Genomic DNA, 13,486 nt, shown 5'->3' with positions numbered 1-13,486 from the left:
AGCTGGATCTGCTACACTCCATCAGGTTGAAATAATCATTCAATGCAATTTTATCTACTACAAATATTTTGTGGTATATATCATATAATCTTCATATATTTAAAGATATTGTTCATGTTTCTGGATTATAGAAATAAAAAATATTATTGTCCATATAAATTTTCTTATTTTATTCATTGTATCTTTGGCTGGTCAATTCATCAATGTACATGTTTCCCTATACATGCCTTCCTAACAGCCGATCATCCTCATAATTCTTGGTTTCTTGGGAACAAACGGTGTTTCTTTCTTCGTCAACTTTCTGATTTCAACTATTAAACTGAATTATCATGGAGCTTATCAGGACATGAATAGTCAACACTTCCCTAACCTTGAAATCAAGGACACTACAGACCTTTCAATGTTAACTCCTTATCTTTCCTTACAATTTGATCAAGGACTGACGATCAATTCGTTGCATGCTAATTTCTGATCTTTTCCTTATCATTTTCACTTATGGTATTCACATACCACAATCACTTCATATTTAGGAGGGCACTATGTATGTCTAATGCCAACACTGATTCGAAATAGCATGTCCATCTGTCACAATACCATATATCTATTGCTATTTTCCATCTGTCCTCCTATAAACGGTCAGCAAATGTCTATTGGAAGTGCTCTTGTACAACTGTAACACTGACAGTTACTTTGTATGCATGGTAAACAAGCTAGTGGTTGATGTCATATCCATTACTATTTTGTTTCAAGCTGTTTACACTGGAGAAATATTTTTTAGGTTCTATTTTCAATGTGATTTGATCCGATTCCAGACCACTCTATTTTGTTTCAAGCTGTTTATGCTGGAGAAATCATTTTTAGTTTCTATTTTCAATGTGATTGTATCTTGATCCCATTCCAGACCAGTTTTTTGAGTTAGAGTCTTTAGTTCTCCATTTTGTTGATATCTACCACATATCCACATATCATTGGATTGTATGTTCACATCAGTCTCTTCACAAAGTCATCTGATAACTATTGATGCAGCATGTAAAGACGTACCTAAAAACAATAGAAGCATATATTGTACAGTTATCACATTTAAAACACTGACATGTCAACAAAATACCAACACATCAACAAAATCTCAATTCAAATTCCAACATGTCAAGAAAAAGTTCAATTCAAACTCATTTTCAATGAAAGTAAGGTAAAATATAAACAAAAATGATATTTACATTGAGAACTTTAAAGGAGTACAGGAATAAGACCATGTGTTTTGGAAGGCAAGGTAAAGCATCCTTTACACAATCGATGAAGTCTGCTGTGTATATCTTAGTCAATCCAAGGCCAGTGATGAAACATTCCCAAATGAGAAACATTTGAACAACAACTGAATCATCAGGCATACAGTTGTGTTAACTATCCAAACTTCAAAAACATCACTCAGCAAACACAATCAAAATCTATTTGAACATCATTTACTATCTAAGAGACTGTGTGTTTTTACTAAATCCGCCAGTCAGTGATCAATTATTATGAAACAAATCACTTGAAATCCATAATCAATTACTGGTTAAAATTGTACAGTTAATTTCATTCAAACCAACCGTGGTAGAAATTTCAGTCAAACCAACAGTGGTAGCAATTTCAGTCAACTAACAGTGGTAGCAATTTCAGTCAACCAACAGTGGTAGCAATTTTTGACAAACCAACAGTGGTAGAAATTTTAGACAAACCAACAGTGGTAGCAATTTCAGTCAACCAACAGTGGTAGCGATTTCAGTCAAACCAACAGTGGCAGAGATTTCAGTCAACCAACAGTGGTAGCAATTTCAGTCAAACCAACAGTGGTAGAGATTTCAGACAAACCAACAGTGATAGCAATTTCAGTCAAACCAACAGTGGTAGAGATTTCAGACAAACCAACAGTGGTAGCAATTTCAGTCAAACCAACAGAGGTAGAAATTTCAGTCAAACCAACAGTGGTAGAGATTTCAGACAAACCAACAGTGATAGCAATTTTAGACAAACCAACAGTGGTAGAGATTTCAGTCAACCAACAGTGGTAGCAATTTCAGTCAAACCAACAGTGGTAGAGATTTCAGACAAACCAACAGTGATAGCAATTTCAGTCAAACCAACAGTGGTAGAGATTTCAGACAAACCAACAGTGGTAGCAATTTCAGTCAAACCAACAGATGTAGAAATTTCAGTCAAACCAACAGTGGTAGAGATTTCAGACAAACCAACAGTGATAGCAATTTTAGACAAACCAACAGTTGTAGCAATTTCAGTCAAACCAACAGTAGTAGAAATTTCAGTCAAACCAACAGTGGTAGAAATTTCAGACAAACCAACCGTGACAGCAATTTTAGACAAACCAATAGTGGTAGCAATTTCAGTCAAACCAACAGTAGTAGAAATTTCAGACAAACCAACAGAGATAGCAATTTTAGACAAACCAACAGTGGTAGAGATTTCAGACAAACCAACCATGACCGCAATTTTAGACAAACCAATAGTGATAGCAATTTTAGAAAAACCAACAGTGGTAGAGATTTCAGACAAACCAACAGTGGTAGCGATTTCAGTCAAACAAACAGTGGTAGAAATTTTAAACAAACCAACCAGGGTAGCGATTTCAGACAAACCAACCGTGGTAGAGATTTCAGACCAGACAAAAGAACAGTGGTAGCGATTTCAGACAGACCAACAGTGGTAGAGAATTCAGACCAGACAAACCAACAGTGGTAGCGATTTCAGACAAACCAACAGTGGTAGCGATTTCAGACAAACCAACAGTGGTAGAGATTTCAGACCAGACAAACCAACAGTGGTAGCGATTTCAGACAAACCAACAGTGGTAGCGATTTCAGACAAACCAACAGTGGTAGAGATTTCAGACAAACCAACAGTGGTAGCGATTTCAGACAAACCAACAGTGGTAGCGATTTCAGACAAACCAACAGTGGTAGCGATTTCAGACAAACCAACAGTGGTAGAGATTTCAGACCAGACAAACCAACAGTGGTAGCGATTTCAGACCAGACAAACCAACAGTGGTAGAGATTTCAGACCAGACAAACCAACAGTGGTAGCGATTTCAGACAAACCAACAGTGGTAGAGATTTCAGACAAACCAACAGTGGTAGTGATTTCAGACAAACCAACAGTGGTAGCGATTTCAGACAAACCAACAGTGGTAGCGATTTCAGACAAACCAACAGTGGTAGAGATTTCAGACAAACCAACAGTGGTAGAGAATTCAGAAGGCTTTTTGATGTAGTGTATTGATTACATAACTGGCTGACTAAGCATTCTATATTCATGGCAAGTAAAAATAAGCATTTTCTGTGGCATTAATATTTTCACTTTTAGTAACTCCAAGCTAAAAATATCTCATACCTAGAATTTACACACGATTGAATATCACTTGCAACCGACATTATTATAAATATTAAAGTAACAAAATCCTGGATACTCCAGGGCTATGTTCACTACCACGCTCTGCACTCCTGGAAAATATACATGTAATGGCAAAATTGAAGGTTCCTTGTGCAACACCTTGTTGATTAGACAGATTTAAATCCTTAATGTACATCATGTTGCTAAAAAATTATGAATGTTTATTCTGAATTAAGCATTAAAGGCACAATAGAGAAATATCAAGACTATCACAGACTATTTAAATCAACATTTCATGACAGAGGCATTAAAACATAAATTGTAATTTAAAAGACAAAGCACATCAAATTAATCTTACTTTGATACCTACAGCAGACATATTCTAATGTACGAGGCAAGTAATTTGTTTACTTCCTGGCAACTCAAACATCACATGCTGTGTATAGATTATTGAGTTTTGGCAGCAAACTATCTATCTTTACCCATTTCACTGTAGTCCTTGTCTACCATTTTTTGTCTAGTCACTTGCATTAAATTCAGTTGTACCATATTTAAACAATTCACAGCCACTTGATGCACGAGATATTCAAATCTGATTAAAAAAAATCATGCCACCTACAGAATCTTTACCTGTATAGCCTGGCCTCTTATCCATGGTAACATGCCCGTCTTTAATTCAAGGAGGGAACTTTGGTGGTAGTGATACCACCATCTTGTGCTGTGGTTCTGAACATCTCCAAGTGTCTGCTACTTCTACCCAAGTGTGGTCAATTAACATGACCATCCCTATCTGAGGTGATAGAGTATATCGTATACAATGTTGAAATCAAACTTCATGATCTATCCCTACGAAGTTTACATCGGTACCTTCACCTTTAACATAATCCAGATTCCAACAGATGTATTTCCCAAGCAACAAACTCAGGTATAGTTCACAAAAGGGGAGTTTAATCCTCTACAATGCTTTCTTTTACTCATTCTGAACACACCTTTCTTCCTCAAACAGGAACTTTACAGCATTAATAGGACAATGTTCAGACCTCAGATGGTTATCTCGCATCCTGTATCTACTGTGACATTTCAACTTTCTTCGTTAGAGTCTGGAAAGGATCGTCACCAATAAGCTTAGATGTACATTTGTTCATGCTTCATCTGAACTTCATGTACATTTTTGCATGTGGGTGTATAAGCCAAGTTGTATAAAGATTGAAACATGTCGGTCAAAAACTGTGCTTTGTCCTCCAATCTTCAGTCAGAATTTGTTTCAGAGAGGGCATTTGGACTGTCACTTTCCCTGTGTTCATCATCGTTACTGTCGGAATGGTTTCTGTAGTCATCATAAGTAAGTGCAGACTTCTTCCTACTACCAACAATATCCTGTCTATCGTTAGAATTCTCAATTTTTCCATTGGATTCAGTTTCATTACAAGCTTCTCTCTGAAAACAAGCAAATTAAAATTGTAGAGAACAAATATGATATAATATTCAATCAATTATTCATTCAGAAATAATTTTTGAACTGTTAAAAGTATTAATTTTACAATATTTTATTGTCAAACATTATAACTAAGTTTGGTTTTCAGTATAAGAGTAGAAATTGGCTAAGTATTTATAGTAAACACTGTCACTTTACATGCACCAACATTAACCAGTCTCTAGTTAAAATGTTGTCTGTCTACATCTTTACATCATCGAAAACTTAGCCATTTTGATTATGAACTGGTGTTATTTTTCATGTGATTCTATTTTTACTTCTTTTTGAGGACACAAGCTTTTAGTAACTGTAAAATTTTGAACGATAAAAAAAAGGATCTTTCAGTGCCCATCATTGTATAAATCTTCATGGGCTCTTCATAAGATGGGACCTCTCTTTTTTCTTTTCCCTTCATCTAGGAATAATGATCTTTAAATGCCAAATCCAAGATGGTTGCCTGTCTGACATACGTTTATAAATTCCAAAATTGACAAAGCAACACATAACACCAAGTGACTTAAAAATCAAATTTCAGAAAATTCCCTTTACTACATATACTTCTAAAGAAATGAAAAAAAAAACTTCAGTAATCAAAATTATATAAGATGGCCACATAATGGTCATTTAGTGTTAGTGTTCAGTCACAAAATCAAACTCGCACAACTTGGGACCAAGGTGAGCCTTTAAATGAAATCTGACAAAGATTCATTTAGTAATTCTCAAGAAATAGTGATAACAATCTTTCGAGACAAATCTAGAATCACCACATGCTTTGTCAGTTGCATTACTTTTCTAATCTTTCTACACATCAAAAGGGCATCACTACAGACCAACAGTACCTACATATGAAATTGAAAAGGATACAGTTAAACCCCCATCAGTCAAACTCCATGGAATCATATCAATAGTTGAGGAATGCTGGATATGCAAGTAATAAAGTAAGTAAGAAATAGCTATAGAAAAACTTTCATCAACAAATCCAAGATAGCTGTTTGTCAGCCATTTTGTTTTTCTGATCTGATCCAAAACAAAAGGATGTCACCAGGAATCATGTGAAGCCTACATATTAAAAATTGAAGATGAATCCATAACCTCTCCAGAAATAGCTATAACAATCTTTCATGGTCAAAATCGCCGTTGGCCACCTGTTGCCCATTTTGTTTTTCTGTTCCGACTCAATATTAAAAAGGTGAAAGTAGGGTCCAAGTGGAATGTGTATGTAAATATAATTATACAATCTAGTAAGTAATATCAATGGTATGTTCCAATACTGGTACTGGATCCTAACAAACAAATGTACGTTGGATGCATATTACTGGGATAGATATATGATCAATGAAGTAACAACGACAAAATTATAAACTAAAATCAATAAAATACAAAGTTATAGAACAACATCATTCTTCAATTTAGATTACAACTTTGTATCTGTTTTATGGTCTATGAATGTGATGTAATTTAGGTAATATTTGTGTCTTGATAAAATGGGCAGATTGCCTTAATTTGACAATTCACTTGTCTGTACTGTTGTTATTACTTCATTGATCATACAGATATATATGAAATATGACGGACTGATGGACCATGGATGCAGACCAATATAAATAGCTCAACACCTGATGACAGAGGACAAAAACAGCAAACATTAAGTATTGCAGTATTGCACAGTTTTTAAGTACCCAAACATAAAAAAAATTTACAGGTCTGATAGCCAGAGGTTTTCAGACACAATCTGAATCAAAATCACAAAGAGATTGCACTAAAGATACACGAGTGAAAATATTTTCCTACAATTAAATTCAGTCATATAACAGGCCTAGTAATTTTTTGATGGCACATTTTTGTTCAAAGAAAATGTCTATGGACTAATAGCCATCATCTCATTTATGTAGCCCAGTTACCCATGAAGAATAGATGCCATGTTATCCCATAGCTATAGGCTCACAGCAGTATACCTACCAAGCAACATTTTGATGTTAGCATGCAGTACTAACTACAGCAATACAACTAATGCAATACGCCTCTGTGAATAACATTACTTTTACATAAACTATATAAAATATTTATTGCTTATGTTCAACCAGAATTTTGTTCAATAAACAGTTGTTCTGTTGTTGATTTTCATACTTTCATACACATACCTCTTTGGCATAAATGTTTCCAGTTTTGTCTTTCTCAAAAACAACATTTCCTTTCATCAGTTCAATGAACGATATTCGCCCTTTCTTCCTTAGTCTCTCACTGCGGTAACAGTTGCCCGTGTCCTCAGATTCTCGGTGTCCTTTTTTAGGATAGGGGCACATGACAGTGCTACCAGTGTCACCAGACGAGCGTGCTTTGTGTTTCTTTGTAGGTCGACTTTTCAGTGTGGTAAAGCGTTTACTTTTAGTTTGACTTGTCTTTTTGTTTAAATCTGCTGATAATTGAGTGGTAGGATTTTCATTGCCTTCTTCAAAGTCATCATCACTACTACAATACATGTTTAAAACAATATCATTAGCATCTCCATTACCATAGTCACGTCTCACCAACACTGGACTTTCAGACTGTTGGTTAACATGGCCAGTACAGATTACGTGATTCACTGTCTGTGGGTTACTATGGTTACCAGTGAGTACCTGGTTCACAGCCTGTGTGTTACTATGGTTACCAGGGAGTGCCTGGATCACAACCTGTGTGTTTCTTTGTTTACTTGTAAACATTTGATACTCAGTCTCCATCTTAATTTCATTATCTAAGTTTACATTATTATAATGTTTTTCTTCTGATACAGGTTCTTGTTTAATATCTTCACATCTTATTCCCATTGTATTGCAATCTGAATGTGTCACATGTCCAAAGTTTGAATGCTGCATAGCATTGTCGGTGCTCATCAAGGGTAAAGTGTTACTTGAAGAGGTTGTTGTAACTACATTATTATCATTTGACAATGATGAAGTTTTTGATTCACTTCTACTCACAGTAAGTGAAGTAGTACTTATTCCTGAAGCCACAGATGTGTACTGTATATCAGGAAGGACCAACAACGGCTTACCTCCCGTTCCAGGAAAAAATATCAGATGTCTGGGTGTGCCCTGTTGGCCTGGTATTGCATCTGGTTTTGTCAATCTTGGATGCTTCAAGTTCAAAGATGTTTGATGACAGCTGTGTACTTCAGCTAGATTTTTCACCAGTGGTAATATTACTTTTTGTTGAGAACCTTGAGTATGCTGTAAAGTCTGGGTTTGATCATTTAAAAATGATGACCTATTAATGAGAAAAAGTCAATAATTAATTAATTGTAGTGTACATGTATTTTCTGTACTCAATTAAATATACATGGATGAATGACAAACAAACACTGATAACTTGAATATACATAAAGAAAAACACAAAAGTCTGTGCATGCAAATATTGCAGAAAGGTCTCTAGTCATATCTTTGAACAAGTGTTTTTCTGGACTAAATTTTCACGAAAGAGGTTTAGGAACAAGTAAACTTTGTCTTAACCTCAGAATATGTCTTTGATGTGAATAAGGACTGCAATATTGTGATTAAACTATGTAAGGAAACAAGAAAAACACAGAAATTTATTTGTATCTTTCTATTAAAAATTAATATCCTAGTATATATAAATTGCAAAATTGATTTCAATACTTCTTTAAAAATATATAAAAGTTAGACTTTTAAATACTGTATAACATTCATGGTATATTTATGCTCTTACTGAAATACAAAAAAAATCAATAAAGTTAAATATTTTCTGTACAAAATATTAGATTGGATTTATTACTTTTCCTTATCATATCTTTTTTCTACATTTTGTGGAATAAATTTGGTTTACTACAGCTATTAAAAAAAGAAGGCAAAAATAATTCCTGCATTTTGATCTGTTTGAGTATTATATAACTAGTCCCATTTCCTATCTTTCTATTAGTTAGTCACTATGATTTTGGTTTAGATAGAGGAAAAATATCTATTAAATGACGGCATAGGTAATGTGAACTTTTCTAGAAAGTGTTGTTGTATTTCTTCCTTAAACTGCAATTGCTACACACCATACATCCTGAACCCACCAGTCTGAGGGGATAAGTGGTTGGACATGACACTTATACAAATATTATAAATGGGCAGCGATTTCACCTGGAGAAGACAATCTGATGACCAGTTTTACCTGTATTACATAAATGAATGAACTACTGGCTTGATCACTTTCAATAAGATTTTACAAAATTATGAGTGACTTTTTTTGTCATTAAACTTAATATGTTGTAGCCAATTAATTTTTTTAAACAAAATTTGACATTGGCAACTGCTGGCATGGAACCTGCAATATCTGGTGACTGCCCTACAAAAACCTCAAACTCCCATACAGAAGTGGAGGGGTTGTGACAAAAATGACCAGATGCCTTCACATTTCACAATTTTGATAAGACCATTAGAATTTAAAGTTTATAGTGTGGAATACTAATATACTGGCTACTCATTATTCATGAATCTTACTTTTGTTGTTCTGCCTCTGGTTTTAATGCACTTGATACTGGAGTGACATTATGGGATGGTGTTTTCACACCAAGACATATTTCCCAGTCTTCTAATTGTCTTTCCAAGATAGGCAGGTCTTCATCGTATTCGGTATCAAGTTGAGGCCTTCATAAAAAAAATCAGAAAAACAAAAAGCAAAAATTTACATGTATATAATGTATTCTTTTAAATGCAGAGGTTTCAGACATATGAACTGATTATACAAGTCTTAACAGTAAAGTAGTAAAATAAGATAATACTCCCTTTGAAAACATTGTAGACATTGCATAACTACATAAAATATATCTGCAACAAAAGTAAAAAGTTATCTTCAATATGTAGTGTTAATATTAATCCTATTTAAAGTTATGGCATCAATATGGAAATATTCACCTGTCCATTTCATCTTTTACATGATCTGTTGACGTCCGTTTCTTAACATCTGTTTCTGATGAAGCATCCTCTGTACCATCATCCAGACATATACCAGTGACGGTGGACCAGCTGAAATGTTAAAACAATGCATATAACATAATCTCACATGATTACTTTATCAAACCATAGATTTCACAAAACAAACCAATTTGTTGAAGTAGTTCAGTTTAGAGCTATGATCAATCAGCTGAATGGCAGGCCAAGTTTATGTGTAAAGAAAGACAACTCTGTGTTGATCGCGAGCTTTCAATTACTAGATCTTATCACTCTAAGAAACGTATTAGTTTTTCGATTTCAATCGATCTGGAACAATTGTGATATCATCAAGGCATTTCAAAACCATTTAAGACTGATACATTGCTCACAATTCCTACCATTCCGGCTACCAACGAATGTTATTGTGCACACCATACGTGTGAACACCATATAAAAAAGTTCAACCACAGAACTGAAGGGAAACAACCAGTAAGATAGTTGCATGTAAATGAGAACTAGTATCGAAGTTTGCACATGACGCTATCGACAGAAAATTACATGCAAGTGTCACAGTAATCGGGTGTTAAAATCACAGACCTTTAATATATTTAAAGTCGGAGTGAAATAAACTCTATTAAATAGCAGTCCGGAATATTATATAACAAACACGTTTTATTTATTATTACTGCTAATTTAGTTTTTAATAACATAACGTCTGACCCCGACGTTTATCTGTACAAAATACGCAGCTAGCTACACGTATTACTTGAATTTGGATGAGACATGTGTTTTGTACACGTGCTGTACATCACAAGTGTCTGCGTCAATTAAACCATAACGCATTAAATATAATATAAAACCTGTCAAGGAGCATTTTAGCCACTTCCTCATTTTTCCACAGTCCTAAACCGCACTTCAGGGCCATCCATCTGTCCATCTGGTTGCCGATGTTGATTCGAGCTGACCTCCGGCCTTGTCGCCTTTCATTTTCCTCCAGCTCTGTTATTGTTGGAGATCGTTTGCACGGTTGAAAATCTAGTCCTGCGGCTGGCATCTTAAGTTGTACTTTGTAAAACGTGGAGTTTTATCGGTGCTATAAGTAAGTTGTGTGACTTTTGAAGTGCATTCAATCACTTAGATGCAATCATGATCATCTCGTGCTACACAAACATAAGCCACACACGTGCACTGGAGTATATTGCGCATGCGCACGAGATTTGTAAATTTCGTGGTTCGATGCTCAGCATTAGCGTAGAAAATTTTAAGACATTTATGTTCTTTTTATATTTCACTATTGTTCCATTGTAAAATTTGGGTACTTAATTACGACGAGCCGAGCAGAAGAATAAATTAAATACTCATTATTTCGATTCATAAAATGAATATCACATTTTTATGTAAATGCATGTGCTTAATGTATTTACATGCATCTGATATGAAAATGAAATACGTAGATATCCGAAGATACCAGCTGTTTTGGCAAAAAAAGGCAGCTTATTTTTTTTAAATGTATCAGATATCGGATACTGGGTACATTATTAAACATAATTAACCACACGTTACCTTCTAAAATATAGAATATAAGGTAGAGATGTACATGCCCTCACTTAAAATTGGCACCACAGCTTGGTAAATAATGAGCAAGGTGGCATGCTGATATTTCTCTCAAGAATATTAAGGCTTTCAATTAAAATGAAACATCTTTCACTTTGAAAAAGGCTACATTTAGACTTGCTGTTGATCTTAGGTAACAACATCCTTAAAACAGAGTTTTATATTATTTGTATACTATTGTTTGACTATAAAAACTATCAAAATGTACAGGTAAGTCTTACATTTTTGTTTCATGATATATATCAACAGTAAAACTGATGTTCTCGTCCTTAGCTTTAAGAACTTTTAAAAATCTTAATTTAAGTTGTGAAGTTTTTGAAGCAAATATTTTGTTGAATTACAGAGAATAAAGTACTTTTGAGTCAGCTGCATTTGAAGTGCATGGCATTGATAGTACTTAAGCCAGAATCTGCAGAGGTGCTTGTCATTTACATTAGGCATGACCCAATTCACTGTAAACCAAAAATGTTATTCCAAGACCATAGAAGTTGTATCCCTGATCTTTTAACCTTCAATGTGACTCCACAAGGGAACTTAAAAGTTCATTTATATGAACATCAGATAGTGGGTTATTCAAATCTTCCCCTTTTACTCGTCTGTCATCCGTTCACAAAGAATCAGTTGTTATTGCTTTTTCCTAACTGGAACTGGAAGGCTATATCTTAAACTTCACGTAAATTCAATGTGGTTCTAGTTGTGCTAATCCAATATCAAGTATGATCAGGCAAATAAAATGACCAACTTGAAGAATGTATAGGTGTCCCTTTGTCCGTAGTTGTGCCTGTCAAATTTTGAGACTGATAAGAAAACAAACAAAAATAGCAGACTTTTGGATTTTGACATATAAAGTTTTCTATTGCCATTTCTTGAAAAACAGGAAGAAAATTTCTGAAACTTGAGGTATTGCTTCACGTCGATTCCTAGTTGTGTCCATTAAATTTTGAGACTGATCAGTGAAAAAAAAATGACCATCAGGCAGCCATCTTGGATATTGATAGTTGAAGTGTCAATTATCACTCAGATATTTGGTGTCTAAGTTCCTACTAGGTCTTTTTTATATCTCCTTTGTAGGATTCCATTATCATCAAAGAAGAAAAAGGGGAAAGAAGGGAAAAGTTGAGAAAATATGCATTGAACCAATAGACATCACTTAATGGTGTGTGCCAACATCCTTTTCCTAAAAGTGATAGTGATGTATATTTCAAGGATATTATATAACCTGAAAATATATCTCGATATGCTAATATAGTTATATTGACCCATAGTAGGGACCTAGCTAAAAGGAATCCTACAAATGAAATTTGAGAAATATCACCCCAGTTAATAGTGTTTATCTGATAATAAATAATAGATAATTTGATTAATAGTGTAAATCTAAAATCAATTTATCTACTACGTCTCACAAAACAGAGCCAGCCATTTGGTTTTTGTCTGATCAGTCTCATTATGGAGCAGTCACCACTAGATACTAAGGCAGACCTACATACATAATATGTCAACAGGAGACCAGACAAGATCTGATTTGAAAAGACAACCATCATCATAAAAATATACTGCAGAATGGACCATTATTGCTAATGGTGTAAAATTTAATTTTAGAAATAATTTTTTATTTCCTTTTAAGCACAGAACTTGCTATAATATACACTTTTTTTGTGAAGAAACAAAGGAAGCCAACATCATTCCCTTATTTGAAGGGTATATTTCATGTGTAAGAGATAAAAAGAATGCAAACTTGTTTGTAAATACTTTATTGTTTCTAAACCAGCCATGAAACACTTAATATAGAGACAGGTTAAGACAACTATATAAAAAGATGTTTTAAACTTTTAAAGTACTGTTTTATTCAACAGAATTGGAGATAATAACTAAACGTCAGTGAAAAGATATTCAAAACAAAAAACAGTCCGACATTTAATGATTATACATTTCCTGTATACTGAAGCACTAAACAACCAACATAACCAGTTATACTGGGTTGTATCAAAGGGCAGATTACTCTGTACATAAACATCAACAAACATCAATAATAAAGCAACGAAAGAAGTAAGTTTAGAATATGGCACACAAAGACTTTACTATTGTATGGATCACATCA

The 13,486-nt window shown here is 34.2% G+C and overlaps 1 protein-coding gene across 1 annotated transcript; it reads right to left on the bottom strand.

Annotated features, from left to right (window-relative positions):
• Positions 1 to 155: 155 nt before the first annotated feature.
• On the bottom strand, positions 156 to 10,893 carry LOC132548180 (uncharacterized). Its single transcript, XM_060212002.1, has 6 exons — positions 10,635 to 10,893; positions 9,757 to 9,867; positions 9,343 to 9,489; positions 7,003 to 8,107; positions 4,018 to 4,824; positions 156 to 1,041 (listed from the first exon to the last, which is right to left on the bottom strand). The coding sequence occupies exons 1-5, from the start codon at positions 10,826 to 10,828 to the stop codon at positions 4,636 to 4,638; spliced, it is 1,746 nt and encodes a 581-aa protein (XP_060067985.1). The 5' UTR covers positions 10,829 to 10,893; the 3' UTR covers positions 156 to 1,041; positions 4,018 to 4,635.
• Between the last annotated feature and the right edge of the window lie 2,593 nt (positions 10,894 to 13,486).

The sequence above is a fragment of the Ylistrum balloti genome, unplaced genomic scaffold (assembly GCF_031769215.1).
Source record: "Ylistrum balloti isolate Yb309-2 unplaced genomic scaffold, AGI_CSIRO_Ybal_v1 Utg370006, whole genome shotgun sequence".
NCBI lineage: Eukaryota > Metazoa > Mollusca > Bivalvia > Pectinida > Pectinidae > Ylistrum > Ylistrum balloti.
Note: the sequence above shows the minus strand (reverse complement) of the source record. Positions and strands in the feature narration are given on the sequence as shown.

Excerpts from the sequence above, each read along its gene's own strand:
- LOC132548180 (XM_060212002.1), bottom strand. The coding sequence starts at position 10,828 with ATGCCAGCCGCAGGACTAGATTTTCAACCGTGCAAACGATCTCCAACA. Across the intron at positions 8,108-9,342 it reads CCAGAGGCAGAACAACAAAA|GTCATCATTTTTAAATGATC; the intron begins GTAAGATTCATG and ends TCTCATTAATAG. Across the intron at positions 4,825-7,002 it reads GAAACATTTATGCCAAAGAG|AGAGAAGCTTGTAATGAAAC; the intron begins GTATGTGTATGA and ends GCTTGTTTTCAG.